General features: G+C 46.5%; 1 protein-coding gene across 10 annotated transcripts in view; it reads left to right on the forward strand.

The window, feature by feature from the left end:
- Nucleotides 1-15,694, forward strand: part of FOXP1 (forkhead box P1) — a 500,423-nt gene that overhangs the window by 408,363 nt on the left and 76,366 nt on the right. For 8 of the 10 annotated variants that reach the window (XM_004581618.2, XM_058678860.1, XM_004581620.2 and 5 more), the window contains 2 exons: nucleotides 4,546-4,699; nucleotides 9,965-10,169. In XM_004581618.2, the coding sequence (XP_004581675.2) occupies nucleotides 4,546-4,699; nucleotides 9,965-10,169 (359 nt within the window). The remainder of the gene's footprint in view (nucleotides 1-4,545; nucleotides 4,700-9,964; nucleotides 10,170-15,694) is intronic. The other 2 variants (XM_058678856.1, XM_058678857.1) reach the window with 1 other exon arrangement.

Below are 15,694 nucleotides of genomic sequence, written 5' to 3' on the forward strand. Positions count from 1 at the left end.
ACGTGATTTACAATCCCATGACCAGCCCGCCCCTTCAGCCTCTTGAACAGTTTCTTTACAAGGGCCCCAAGCACTTGGCCCCTTGGATTGCTTTGGAGGGAGCCTTACCTGGTGACTGTGCAGGGTGTCCTTATCCGGCACAAACCTGGCTGCTGGGCGGTGCTCATTGCAACACTGGGAGTCACCCAGCCATCCCCCCCTCTGCCCGCTCCTCCCTCGGCACAGATTGGGTCTGTTTTCCACAGCCTGCCAAGTTTCCACCCTGGAGTCCTGTTTAGCAGCCTGCATGGAAACCCCTGCAGGCTGAAGGGGGCAGTTTTGGGGTGAAGGGGAGGAGGTGTTTTAATGAAAATGCTGACACAACCTTAAGTACAGTGGCGCGCTACCGGGTACTATAATAAAAAAGGGAACAGATTAAAAAGTGTCTAAAATGTAAATCTAAAGGACTAACAGTAATTAAAATGGAAATGGCACAGGGAGGGAAGGCATGTAATTGTGAGATATCACTGTGCAGAAGGCTCTCAGCTTTGTTTTGCTGGCTGTTTTTCTAATTCAGCAGGGCTTACTCATCAGTGGCAGTTCAATGCGCGTTAATGACTCTGGGATTGCAGGCATCACTCTGGACAAAGAAATGATTATTGTGCGGTCAAAAGAAGTTCAAAGACAAGAAGGGAATTTCAGTTTTTTCCTTAGAGATCCACATTCAAGAGCATATAAATTAAGCCAAATGTTAAAAACCACAGTCTGAAAGCTGACTTCAAAGTCACAACTCTCTAATTAATGAACTGCGAGCTTCAGTTTGGACAAGTTGTGGTTTGATGCGCCCATAAATCAACATGACAGGCTTGTTTCACAGTCTCAGACAGTGCTTGTCATTGAGTCACATCAGATGTAAACACAGCAGAAAAAAGAAGGGATATGAAGGAGGTGCAATTGATCAACAGAATTGGTAAAAACCCACTTTTGAAGCACATTATGCATGATCACAGGAAATGGTTACAGCCTCAAGAGGTTTTCCCTTGTGCTGGTGCTTTTTTGAATCAGATTTCTAACAGCCTTCAAAAGGGAGAATAAGAATTATGGAGTTGCTCCCCTGTGGCTTGCAGGCAATAACCCCCTGTTGTTATTTTGTGCTTCTTTCTTTTCAAAGGCATCAAAATTTAGTTTTTAAAGATCTTTAACTCCATATTTGAAGACAAACAAAAAAAGGGCTGCCACTGTCATTCTTATCAGTTACCGGGATTGTGTTTTTCCTTTCTGTTGCCACTTCTTATTAACCTCTTATTTGGTCTGTTAGACATAGTTTGGAATGCGCGTCCGCATGCTGGGAGAACATGAAAGTTGGGATGAGCTCAGAGGGCACATAAAGAAATGTGGAGGGGAAAGTTACACAGCAGAGAAGGATAAAAGTTAACTCTCCCAAATTGCTGTGGGCAGAGAGGGGAGCATCTTGGTGCACAAAGATGAGGCGGTGGCTGAGGTTTGGAGCATGGAGTGGGGGTGCAGGAGCGGTGAGGCGGATGGCTACCCTGGCGTCTCCGAGGCTGTGGGCGTGCTGCTGGTCCCTGCCTGGACATCTGTTTGGCAGGCAGAGGTGATCCTAGAGGTCCTTTGCCTTTGAATAGCCTCAGAGGTCAGCAGAGCCATGGCGTGGCCCCATCACCTTGGGTTTTCTTGGGTGTTACCTGTGTCAGTGGACTTGGCCGAGAGCTGTGTGGTACGCTGCTGGGAGCTCCTTATTTCCTGGAGGTGAGGAGTGGCCCTCCTGAAGCCATCCTGCAGGTGGTGGTCCTTTTGTGTTGAAATGAAATAGTCCCTTGGTGGCAGTTTCATGGTGTGGGCTGGTGGTTATGATTTTAACAAGGTTTGAACTTGGATGTTGACAGATGGAACAGGTACCGCATCCCAAGTTACTAGTGGCTCATGATTTTCTATCACTCAGGTTTAGCCTCTGCTGACCAATACCCCTACACCCCCAGTTTTTTGTTAATTTCCTCTGCTCTCTAAGGCTCTTGAGCATTAGCCAAAACAGTGTCCCTGCACTCGCTTTCTCTGCCGAGGTAGTGTTGAGACATTTCCTCGGGAAAGTTGGGCTCCAACTTCAATTGGACCTCAGACCTTCCTTCAAAGACTGATGCTGTCTGCTGAAGGTCGGGAGGGGGTATATAAGGATACAGTCCCCCAGAGCCAGGGAAACAACTCTTGGTAATGTTTGACAGTACTGGTGTGGAAAAGAGAAGACAGAATTCATTTGAAATGGAGCTACCAAAAAAAAAAAAAAAGAGAGAGAGAGAGAGCAACCACAAGATCCCATCCTGTGCGGGTGAGGTAGGCTGAGCTGATTGTTTTAAAAAAGGGCCGTTTGTCCCAGGCAGTTATGACAGCTTATGTCAGGCAGTAGGGAGTAGCCCAAGAAAGGAAAACAGGCCTTTGCAGCCCCAGGGAGGGGATCCGAAATGCAGGGTTTATCGGGCATTTGAGCATTTTGGCCCTCACTGCTGACCTGTCCAGGGGACTGCAGGGAGACCTTTTTTGTGTGCATTCAATTGTGAGAAGTAAACAAACGGACTCGTATCCTGTGTTTGGTAACTGGGTGGGGAGCACAGTTTGGCAACCAGTGTTGCTTTTAAATTCTTTCTCTGGACAATGGGCCTTGTATACTTTTATATCCTGGCTTTTCAAACGTGGACAGCTTTCATGAGCTTTTCCTAGGGATGGCCACAGAGACAACAGAAAAGGCATCAGTCATTTTATATAAATACAGAGTTTTTAAACATTTCACTTACAGTAAGACAGGAAACGCCCTCCCCAGCCTCTAGGTCCTGCCCGCCCCCCCCCCCCCCCCATTCTGTTCTACATCAAGAGCTAACCCACCATCTTTTGTGTCAATGCTGGTTTTTTTTTTCCTCTTCCTCTTTTTTTTTTTTTTAATGTCGTGAGTTAATATCTGCAGAAGAGGTGAAAAAATCATTTTGACATGAATATAACTATCATTGGGTTTTACATTAATGTGATAACTTGGGAAGGGGTGAAAACAATTGGATCATTTTATGCATGCTGTTCTTAAAATGAAAACACTGGCTTTTCATTTAAATTTATTTAAATTTTTGTTGTTAGTGGTATAGAATTTGTTTTTTGGAGTGAAACTCAATTAACTTTCTCAGTGGCATGGTAGTAAGTCTGAAATTGGTTGCTAATATGAGAATGATGGTTTTTACTGTAAAATAAACTACATGGAGACGGCAAGGAAACCACCATTTTTTTCTCCTTTCTTTGAACTTTGCATCAGAAGGTCTTGATATACATGCCATTTCATGGATATATCAGATCAAGGTCATGTGTTGGGTTAAGTGAATGCAGTTGTTTGTAAAGTGTAGTTATTAAGCAGAACACACAAGCTCTCGGGGTTGCATAGTTCTTTTCCTTGCAGAACGCTTTGTGATCTTTTAAAAAGGCAAGCCCATCTTGTTCTTTTGTCAAGAGAATCTCTGGCCTTTTTTGGTGTTTGGGGATTTTCTTTATTTCCCCCTCCCCGTTCTGGCTATGGTGTGGGACGGGTTAATTTTCCTTTCTGATTGTTAGCCGTGATGTAGCTAAGACCTCCACCTCGATATGAGCCCTAGCAGATTAAGGATATTAGATAATTTCCTTCTATTTATTGTACCTACTGCACTGTATTATCTTTCTATCACTCAGATAATTACTGAGGAAATCTACATTAATTTTTTTGGCTGCAGCAGGGCCTGCTAAACACAGGAATGATGTATTGATGGTTTACACAACAAAAGTTTTCCTCCTGTCATTGTCCAGTCAACACAAAGATATTTATCATGCCATCAGCCCCCTTCTTTTCAAGAACAAAGCGGGCGGGGGAGGCAGGACCAGCAGGCAGGCCTAGGGCTTTCTGAGGCTAAAGCCAAGTTCAGGCCTTGGAGTGCTGTTCGTATTAAACATTCGCAGTTGAGGACGATGTTGTTTGCTAAATTATGAATGTGTGTAATTAAAATCTAGTGGCTGTTTCTATGAAAGATTTACAATGTTATTTCATCGTTTGTCATGGCTAATTAACAATATTAGATGAAGTTTTTCTTCTTCAAAGGTCTGATTTTTTCTCATTTATTTATGTCAGAAGTGATAAACAGAGTAGTTAAAAGCTGCTGCCGGTGCTGGCTGGGAGGAAAGGCGGCTTATTCTTTTACACCTCAGAGGTTCAGGGTTCAAATCCCTGCAGACCAGAGCAGTCCAGTCTTCCTTCCAGTGTGAATGAGGAAAAAAAAAACCAAACATCTGACAGTCCAAAAGTTCATGCCTGACCACAGAACTTGGGCTTTCCAACCATCGAGGAAGCCGGGTGGACTGGCGGGTTATTTGCCTGTGTGAGCGTCTCACTCCTCCATAGAGACTGGTCCCTGGAAACGCTGAAACGGAGCCCTCCTCCGAGCGCTTGTGCCCATTCTCAGTATGCGCCTGTGGTGACGAGGGTGGAATTGTCCAAAGCCTTCCTTGGGAAGTGGCCATCTCATTATCCCCCCTGGTCTCTTGCAGCAGCAGCAGGTGGCTACCCAGCAGCTGGCTTTCCAGCAGCAGCTCTTGCAGATGCAGCAGTTACAGCAGCAGCACCTCCTGTCTCTGCAGCGCCAAGGCCTTCTGACAATTCAGCCCGGGCAGCCCACCCTTCCCCTCCAGCCTCTTGCTCAAGGTAAGCATTTGTTACCCAAAAGGCACAGCGCTGTGGAGGCGGGAATGGTGCTCTTGGAAATGGTCCATCTCACACGTGGCTAGAACTTAACAGAAACACTCCAGTGAATGAGTACTGGACTCGTGTAGAAGCTGAAGAGTCAGCCGATGCTCCAGTGAAGATCCTGAGTGGTCTGCTGGCCTGACACTGGCTACTCCATCTTTCAGGAAGGGGGTGAAATGCGGCTTTGTACTTCACAGTGTAATAGAATCTTCTGACATTTCAGTTTGGAACCGCAGAGGTATTTTTCTGGAAGCCCATTGTTAATCGTTTTAAAGCTGCATTTTCTATCCTATAACTCGTTCAGTTGTAGATCTTAGTGATACCTAATGGATGCCATTCTTTTATTGTCTAGGGATAAATACAAGTTTACCGTTGTACAAATGACCAGAATCTGCTGGAAAGCCAAGTTGTTTGTTGTTTGGGTTTTCATTCTCTGTTGATTTCGCCTTCTGATTGTTGGTTATTGAGTGAGTTATATCCTGACCCGGTTAGGTACCCTACGCTTTCCATGTCTCGTTTGTTCTCCCAACTGGAGTTCCTGGAAAAGTATCAAGATGCGGTACATGACTTTGGAGAAGGCACAGATACCAGAATACAGTGAGGCACTGGATGTTGTAGGACATTCTCTCAGTTAAAACAACCCTGGCTTTCACATGTTTAATGTAAAAAGCAGTGGCTTATTCGTAGGAGGGAAGGGGCTGCTGTGACTGGGTCTGGGGATGTCAGTCCCCACTCTGCGTGTGCCCCTGCCTCCCCCTCCTTCGGCCTTGGTGCATTTGGGCCTACATGTGTGTGCGCCCCACAGGCTGGTGCCCCAGACCGTTGGTGTCTGGGAGGCAGTTGTCTTCTCAAGGAGGTTTCCTGGTCGAGCCTCCTTTGTGTGCTCAGAGCACGGTCACTGGTTTAGTGTCTGTCGAGTGGAGCCAGTGAGCCATGCACGTTTGCCTTTGAATGTGCTTTCCCTAGTCAGCCACACCCAGCGTCTGGCCCTTGAGGGTTTTTATTTTGTTTTGTTTTAATGTTTTTTTGTGTGTGTGTGTTTATGTTGAGACTAGGTTTTGTTTTTTTTTTTTTGGCCTCTTTGACTTTCTGTCTTGTGTCCAGCCTCTTTCTGCTCTGGGTGCACAAGTGCCTAGCACCAGAGTATTGTCCATTGCCGTCAAAACAGAAGTTTTGGGAACAGAAGTGCAAGAGGTTAAAGAAAAGACGCATCGACTAATGTGTTTTTGACCTTGCAAAATGTTAATTATACCTTGGAGTTTATTGTTGGGAACGTGGCGGCTGTGTGGCTACACCTGCTGGACTCAAGCTTCGGCCTCTCTCATCTTTTCCCACCGCTCCTCTACTATTAAGTTTGCTCACTAAGGTTCATTGTTATAGTACATCAGTTAAGCTGTCCAAAAGAGGGCAATTGGGCAGTGACAAGACAAGCTCATGCGTAATGTGAAAGAAATGAATGTGGTGATGCATGAAGTGTAATCTCTGCAGTAACATATCAGAGACACCAGTAGGTAATTCACTGGTCGTGGCATTGATTGATATGCTTAACAGCCGGCTCTAACTACAGGCCCCTGCAACGTTAGCAGGAAGCCGATTTAAAATCTCAAGAATGTCCAGAGGTAGGCCCAAGGTGGTTCCCATGTAAATATCACGATTTCTGAAGGATCAGCCTCACTTGCCTTCTCTGGAGGCTCGGGAGGCTGGCCATCGCTCCCCTCCCCCGCAGCCTTTCCCCCAAGTGGCTTGAGAATTCAGTCATGTTGGACTACAACACAATTCTTTTTTATCAGAGAGATGATGGCTTAAAACTGATGTCATTATGAGGTTTAAATCAACTTTCTGCTTGCTTGAACATGGTCACCTGGGTATGGATGTACAAGGACAAAAAAAGGTTGATCAACTCTGTTTGTCTTTGAGCCAGTGATACCTGGGGTTGTAAAATTGAGTTCCATGAACAGTAATCTGTCAACTGTCCCCACAACATACATTTTTTAAACCTGTGCCTGCATTTTCTTTTTTAATGAAGGAGCCAGTTGTCCTGGAAAAGGAGCCGTGGCAAGAGAGGCAGAGGAGTTGTGTGTGAAGAGGGCCAGGAGTGCCCTCTTCATAATTACAGCATCAGGAGTGTTGTACATACCTGCTCGTGGCCTCGCTAAGCCACCTCAAATATGGATGTCAGTGTCGACCAATGGGCGCAGGTGCAGGGTCGCCATTCGTCATTCGAAGTGCTTGTTTGCAGTCCTGAGGGTTTTGTGTTATCACGTGGAGGGCTGCTTGTTGGTGGCTGGAAGGTGATTGTAGGGGCTTCTCTCTATTTTCTGTAATTAGCATATCCTTTTCACCCTGGTTCCCTTAATGAGGTGATCCTTTTTAGCTCTCTTAATTTCGTACAGAGATTCTCTCAGTTTCACCCTGACTTTTTAGTTTTTTCAAAAATAAACTCCAGGTGGGAGAAAATTACTATGCCTGGTTATGTGCCTGTTAATGGATTTGTTGAACTTGGGACCATTATTCTGGCTGTTCCATTTTGGAAGAAGTGCATGCCTACTGGAAATTTGATATCCATTTAGGCTGATGACTGACTCGCCTTTTTTACTGTCTTCCATTCTGCCTTGAGATCCTGGCTGTGAGATAGCAGCCTGTTTTGGGTAGGTGGCATTGGCGAGCTAACAGGTGAACGTCACCAGCAAGGCATAGCCTTGATGCAGAGGAATGATTTGACAGCTGCTGGGGTTTAGTCTGGTGAGCATGTTCTTAAATTCAATGATCATGTAAAACCTTGACCCTGGAAAAGGACTGCCTCTGTCACTCAGAGTTCCTGTGGTAGTTGCCATTTTTTCTGTTGGTAGTGGGACTGATCTGCCAGCCCCTTAGCATACAGGGAGACACGAGTACCATGAATGCACTCTGGAGGTGTAACAAGTGTTCATGCATTTCTGTTTGTATTCGCAGCATAAACAGCTTACCTATGAAACAGTTCCAAATTGCTGTGTGTTTTTCTGAGTTAAGGTGTCAGCATGGTTTTTAGAACCAGGTTTCCCCCCCAGCAGCTGACCTGGAGATCCACTGGTGTAAATGGAAAATTAGGCACCTTTTTCTTTTTGTGTGTTGACTGCACACAAAAGCAAAAGCAGAAGCACATGCTGGCTTGTTTGGGTTAGGGTCCATGTGCTGTCCTTGCCAGCCGAGCCCATTCGCCATTCGTTCAGTTGGGGAGATGCTGATCTGTGGGTCACTGTCATGTTCACAGGTAATTGTGGGTGTGCTAAGCAAGCTCGCAAGCCACAGGCCTGGCCCACCAGTCACTGGGAGAGGTGTTTGAAAATAACAGTCCAGATGCGGCAGAACAGGACCTGGGGTTGTGTAGCGACCTTTCCCTTTGTTTAATTCGCCTCCGAGGCTTACTTTCAGGGGACAACTAATAATTGAATATGCCTAATAACTAAATGCTCATTTGGGACAAAATCCATCAAAATATAATTGGCATTTGATTTTTTTCTGAAGGGAGCAGAAAACCGACTTAGCTGTCGAGGAGGTGTCCTAAGAATATCTGACCACTTAATGTGTTATTTGAAGCCTCCTTTATAATATATATTAATTGCAAAGACTTGAACATTTGAACATTTTCGTGGAGAACTGTTACGAGAGACCAACTGTTTTTGTTACGGCTCCTCTCAGAAAGGCGGGGAAGGTTATTGGTCCGCTGTGCAATAATTTACTCCTCTTTGATATGCAAACGATCCACGGTGAATATAAAAAAATCCTATCAGACTCATTTCACAGTTCTTAACCACTCGGATTCTCTGGAGTCCATCGCCTCATTAGACCAGTGCTCTCCAATGCTAGCATAATTAAAATCTTTAACAGTTTAGCAAAGTAAAGATGTTTGGCTGATCACGTTGAGATGATTATCTGTCCATTGTATTCTAAATGACAAAAATAAATTAAATTTAGACCTTGGCATTTTTTATTATGTGTTTCAAATGAATATAATGCACACGGCCTCCTTTTTGAATTCAATACCTTGGGTTTGGTAAGAAACATGCCTGTTTCGGCTGCTGCACCTACTCAGCAAATGGCAGGCGTTTCAGGGCTGGCCGTGTCACAGTTGGCGGAAACAATGAGTGCCACCCAGACGTCCACTCCGGGCGTGGGGCTGCTCCTGGTGTGCTGGCTCTCTGACGCCTCGTCACTGCTGCTCCAGCGGAAGCTGCTGCTCTGGCCGGCCTTGATGTCGTACTTTGCCGTCTAGGCCGTGGCTCTCCTGTGCATGCAGGAGCCAGAATATGTCCTGAGCTGGCAAAGCTAAGACCCAGCTGCCGGGGTGAAGGCGGGGCACCTGCCGAGAGTTGGACTGACAAGCTGGCAGTCCAACTGACTGACTGACTGACTGGCTGGCAGTTCCTCCTTAAAACCCATGCCCATGTTAACCTCCTTTAAAAAAGAAAGAAAAAGCTAGAGAACTTTATGGCTCCCAGTTTATCCCACATTTTGCTTTTATTCTGTGACGGTTCATTAGCACTGATCTAAGAAATGACAGTAATAACAGTGTTACTTGTATAAAAAGTTAGGCAGTTTTTCAGTAGACATATCCATCAATTAAGCATGTGGTACTAGAAACCAAAATTAATGAGGAAGATAGGTGTGTTAATGAAATAATCATAGTATAATCAATTTGACTGTTAAAAGTTGAAAAGCATTTCAGGAAGACGATATGAATTCATAATTTATGTCTAAAAGTGATTAATAAAAACTGTATTTAATAACAAAGCTATTTGTCATCATTTACGGCTTAAGTACAAAAATGATTCATTTGGTGGTTCGTGTTGTCATAATAGTACAGTCGAGCAACTTTATTTTGAGCCCCCTCTGTGTCTGAAAGTAAGGTGCCACCGTCACCTTGTTTCCCAAAGTGCACAGTTGGGCTGGCTCGGAGCCATGGTGGCAGAGCCGACTGCTGTGGTCTACTTCTCACGAGTGTCTTCTGTGTGTGTTGAGGGCACTTCAGCTTGGCTGCTCGATGGGAGGACACGCTTATTACATCCCCGTGTGCCTTGGTCGGGAGGAGAGGGAGTAAAAAGAGGAGGAAAAAAACCCTCTACACACCAAAAAAAAACCCCTCTGAACACTAGGCTTTGTTTACTGACTCTTTGATTTAATTACTGTTTGAAGAGGACAGAATTAGCTGTTAATTGATTTAATTATCCAATTTGTTTGTTTCAGGCATGATTCCAACGGAACTGCAGCAGCTCTGGAAAGAAGTGACAAGTGCTCATACGGCCGAGGAGACCCCGGGCGCCAATCACAGCAGTCTCGATCTGACCACGAGCTGCGTCTCTTCCTCCGCGCCTTCCAAGACCTCCTTAATCATGAACCCGCATGCCTCTACCAATGGACAGCTCTCGGTCCACACTCCCAAGAGGGAAAGGTAGGCCCCAGCCTCTGACAGGTGTCCGCAGCGTCAGGCACGGGGGAGCAGTGGGCGGCCTCGGCGAGCCCTTGCTCCGTGATCCCTGCTTGCGTCCATGTAACTGGCATGTGTGTGTAATTACCTTAAGAATGTGTTCAGTGTGATTTGGGTGTGCAGTGTCTAATTGTTTTTACCTTTCCTATGTGGAATTTGTACTGACGTAGGTCAGCGCCCCCACTTTGGAACCGCAGGCAGAAGTCACTCTTCATCGGATCAGTTGCATTTCAAGGCCTTCTCTTTCAGCCATATTCCTTGGCCCTCAAACTTTCTAAGGGAGCAGCAGTGACTTCTGGGGGTTGGGGAGAAGCAGTTTTGTTTGTTAGAGAAAACCTGGAACTGGGCCTTACTCCATGTGGTCCCCAATAGAGGCAGGGAATCCAATGTTGTCCATCACTGTGTCCCCCCAGAGTGTGACCCTGTCTGTGTAGACCCTGGGTGAAGGTGGCAAGGATGAAGAGATGCAAGGCCCCATTGTCTGTGCGCACACAAACCTGCGTCCCACACTGAGTCACAGAGCATACCACAGCGTCGTCTCAGCAGCTGTGTCTTTGGTTGGAAGTTGAGACTTGATATTTGCTGCTTGCCCTGAGCGTCACACACGTTAGCCGAAGCTGAGGTTACCTTGCAGGGCTGGAATACATCACGTTGGCCTGCTGTTCTAAGAAAATAAGGCTGTTTGTTCGTGTTATGGTATCGCAGCACCCAGGGTGTTACTACTGCTGCTGCTGGGACCCTTTCTAAGGTAGAATATTTAATGCTCCTAAAAGTGAGAGTCTTCCTGGTTTACTATTTTTACACCATTTCTTATGTGTTTAATATGCAGAGATGCCACACACAGGAGAAAAGAAACCTTAAGAGTTGTATATGGCAGTAAACGCCATTTCCATCAGAAAAGGGGAAATTCTTTCATTTTTAAGTAAAAGTGACTCAGTGAAAAAGTTTTAATTAAATGTTTCAGTTGAGCAATTGCAAATATGATTTTATACGTTCCTCAAAACACTAAGGCTGTTGGTTAAGGCGGTGGGTGTCTTTGCCTTGAAAATAAATAAATGTTAAGAAAACTACCTGAACACATAAGGCAGTTTCAAACAGTTCATGGAAAACAGATTCCCAAGGTCATGTCCGTGTACCATGAGCCTTTGGAACACCCCACATGTGCCATGCAGATGGGTGCCATGTGTTTCAGTCCACGCTGGCCCACATGTGCTGGGAGAGTCCCAGAGGAGTGTCATGAAATCAAAGAATTCCTGTCATCCTAGGCCAGGTGTGGTGGTCACTGCGACATTACAGAGCAAGGTGTGGCTGACGTGTGAGTGTTGAGTGGGTGGTACAGTGGTGGACAGTGCCGCTCACAGCACAGCATATGCAGTTAGGTACAGGCCCGAGGACGGGTCATGGTGCCGAGTGGCTGGTACTGGTTTACACACTGACCACATTGTATTTGGTATAATTGTTTTAAGCTGTGCTCCTTTCTGATTTTCTGAAAGCTTTCTGTAGAACAGTATGCCACGTTATGTATGTTAGCACAACCCTACCCGTCTTGTGTCTGCCGCACCTGCCGAGTGCCTCACTCGGTGTGTGCTTGGTTCGTCATGGCGCCAGGGACAGTAGTGTGTGTGCAGAGCTTCCTGCCTAGGTCAGCCTGAGTGCGCTCATCTCCTAGAACATGCCCCCATGGATAGGCAGCGCGGGAGCGTATGCACACACACATCCACATACGTGTTTGTGTACCACATTCAGACATACAAACTGTAAAAGGTTGTAAGACTTTGCAGCTGTCTTGGGAACTGATGTTTCCATGGCAGACATGGAAGAACTGGAAAGATGCTTTAAACAGATTGGCTTAGAAGGGATTGAAGAGTAGAGTGGTGGACAGAAGGAGTCTTTGGAGCCATCGGGTGCAGTTTGGTGTCTGTTGTTTTCCGTGAGGAGAGACGCATATGCCTGGATCCAATCTCCGCTTGCTCTTTAATATCTCTTGCAGCATTGTTTTGGTTTCGTTTTTATTACTTTTTTCCCGAAACAATAACAAAAAAACACTAAATAGCTTTCAAGAAAAGGTTCTAGGCTGTCATCCTTTGTTATCCTTGCTTTTGATGTCCTAGGGTTGATGTTGTCCATTTACTGCGGAGTGATTGAATTACATCTTTATCCATAGGCAGAGAGGAGGCTGTGCACTGAAAATCGCCAACTGATGCACTTAAGGTATTTGTTGCAATCTTGTCGGCCCGCGTGGAGCCTGCCCAGATTGCCGGTGACACAGAAAACTCTCCCTGTTTAGATGCTCCGTGCTCAGTTTCCTCCTAAGAGGTTATATATCTGCAGTCAGGTGACAGATTAGCCGGCAGGCAAGCAGGGGGAAGAATGGCCCTTTCATGTCTGCAGGTGCATTTGGGAGTAAATGGGGCCCAAGAAACAAGTCTCATTCCAGCAGACGAAGTTTGATTTTTTTTTCCCATGATCCTATTTGTGTAGACAAAAGTTGCCTACACTCTTTACTACACGGTGTGCCTGCTGTGGGTCTCAAGAGAATTCAGACTGCAGTCAGGCGTCAGCTGGAAGCAGGAGCAGGTTGGGTGTGCGCATTCACGGGCAGAGAGGAAGCGAGCGTGAAACTCTAGGCTGCTGGTTCAATCTCTCCAGTCCCTCAGTTTGTATTATCTGGTAGGTTCTTAGATATGGCTGGATTAAAGGAAAATTCTGGTCAGCACATTTTAACTGAATGAATGGAGCTAGCAAAGACAAATGGGCACTTTAAGTTTAAAAAATGTGCAAGTTTTAAGTTTATGGAATTGATCATTAAAAAATCAATTATTAGCTAGCCAGCTGTGTATATATAGGTACTTCAAATGAATATTATGTGTCATTACCTTATTATGGTTAATTTAAAAATCACAAGTGTGATATCCAGTTTTAAGCAGTGTGGAATGGTTACACACACACACACACAATAGAACAAGAAGAAAAGCTGCCGGTGTGGCCCTGTACAAGTAGGCTGCCACCTGGGCAGTGAGGCCAGCTGTCCCTTGAGTTCTGGGTTCCGGCCATGGGGAAGTTTGATCCTGCTCTCAGCAGCGGATGTGTGCTTCCGGGCTCTCCCCTGATTTCTGGGTAATCCTTTTCCTCCTCAGCTGCCATGCAGCCAGATCTGAACAGGAGGCAGCCAGCCCCTGCCGCACCAAGAAATCCTCCCACCCCGCAGACTTGGAGTTAGCGGCGGGTTTTAAGGATTCTTTCATGAAAGGGTCTGCAAGTTGAGCTGTCCGTGTGAGTCCGTGGGATGCAGGCAGCACTGCCAGCGGCTGGGGCCAAGCGCTGCGGGAGTGCCAAGAGCCCTGCAGCCTCACCTGGGTTGCAGGTTTCCGGGCACGCACAACGCCCCTCCTCTCTGCCGGCTCTCCTGCTCTGCGCGTTCCCCCGGCTCCGGCTCCTTCGAGCTGCCGCCGCAGCTCTGGGGTTTGGTGAGCTGCAGTCTGTTAAAGAGATAAATAATGTGCTTGGCAAGACACTCCTACTCTCCTCTTTAATTTGTCTTACACAAGGAAAATGATAATTAAATCATTCAGGGTAAACCCTTGAGTGCGGAGAAGGAAACAAGCGCTTGGGTAAAGATTTGCCAGTGGAAACCCACCTCCCGGTTAGGCAGGGGAGAGGTGGTTGTCAGCCCTCAGCCCCGCGGTGGGAGGAGCAGAGGCGCACCCCTGGTGATCTATGGGGTGGATGCCAGCGCTCCAATCCAGGCTTGTGCAGACCCTGCCCCCATGCAGCGTGGACCTGTCGCGTCATTAGAATGCCATGCTGGCGCCACCCCTGGTTTTCTAGTTAGTTTCTTGCACCGATAATGTCCTAATTGACTGCCACAGTAAACATACCTCTACTGTTGGCTGATGAGAGGAGCGTGGCCCAGGGTCAAGTTCAATGGGTGGAAGCTGGAGGGTGCTTCAAGAGGAAGCAGGTGCGTTGAAGCCTCTCGCGTTCCTTTGAAGCCTCCAGAAGCAGGGAATCCTCAGTTAGCAGGTAAAGAGGCAAAACTCCTGCCTGGGATACCTGCAAGCGAGGAGTGTCTGCCTGCTTTCCTGAACTGGCTGCCGCGCTTTAGAAATGCCAAGTTTTTGGTGTGGGTAAACAGAATAACAGAATGCAAATGAAACATTTATTAAAATGCTGAATTTAGTAAAGCCCTTTGAGCTTCCTGGATCAAAGCAGTTATGTAAATACAAATAGTAATTACTACTGAAGTAATTGCCTGAATCAAGATTCTAAATATCACATTATGTTATGGGGCATAAGGGAAAGCGAAGGGAACCCTCATTTCCTCAGTTCCTTCTTGGCTCCAAGCTCAGGGTAGGCACCTGCCTGTGGAGTGATGTCTCCTTTTATCCACACGAGCGTGTTACGCCCATTCTACAGATGACAGTATTGAATCCAAGAAGTTAAAATCAACGGTAATGTGTGATTGCAGAACAAGGTAGTTTTGTGGGATCCCAATTCAGGTGTGAACTTTAGAATTTCCATTCGGCTTAGTAGTGAATGCTTATAACCCATTCAACTGAGGGCCCTTAAAAGGAAATTTTGATTTGAATTCAGTGCCATGAAACATTTGTTGAGTTCACCTACTGTGTGCTAATCACTGCATTTAAAGGAGAATGGCAGTTTCCTCTTTTATGGTAGTTACAAAGATTTACGAGGCGTTTCATGCAGGAGAGGAAGGTGAGATGTACAAAATATAAACCCTTTATGGTCTGAAACAGTATGTGTGAAAGACGAACTGCCCCACCTCGCCCACCTCACCTCACCCCCACAGGCCGGCGTGCAGGTAAAGGCAAAATAAACCACCATCCTCTTGAGGAACTTTCCTTCCTGCCTTATAAATTGTGGCTTTTCCTCATTGGGCGCATCATCGTGTGGTCTTCATTTGGGCTGTCCTCCGTAGCCCACGTGAGAAAATCTCCCTTTCTCCTGGTTCTTCTCCTTGCCTTCCTTCCTGGTAGCACGACCATTGGGTGATGTTGCATGCCCCGGGTGTCTTCAGGATGCAAGGCCCTTCTGCTTGTCCGTTCCAGGGCTTGCTCGCGGTGTGTGCATCTGCCGGAGAGCGGATTTTGCCCTCTGCAAAGATGGCGGCTGTGCACACAGCCTCCGACAGCTTTGAGGCCAGGGTTTGGTTCTCAGCGATGGCGGACCCTGGCTGGGTGCTTTTCTTTCCGAGGTCTGACCTGCCTCCCGTCCAGTTATGATAGGCCTGCCCTCTCCTCCGTTCTCGTTCTCATCCCCTGACGTCCACTCCATGGAGTCCAGTTGCTTGCATTTTCTGCGCTCTGCAGTTGGCGGCTGCCTTCAAATAACCCCCGAAGGGTTTTGCTTGGGTAGTGTACTTTTGGACAGTTTTGTTTGATACGCAATCTCTGGTTTTGATTTGTGGCCTCTTGACTTGTCGCCATCCATTTGACTGTATAACAAGAACGTTTGGGTTTATAGACTGT

This window comes from Ochotona princeps, chromosome 21 (assembly GCF_030435755.1).
Source record: "Ochotona princeps isolate mOchPri1 chromosome 21, mOchPri1.hap1, whole genome shotgun sequence".
Taxonomy (NCBI): Eukaryota; Metazoa; Chordata; class Mammalia; order Lagomorpha; family Ochotonidae; genus Ochotona; species Ochotona princeps.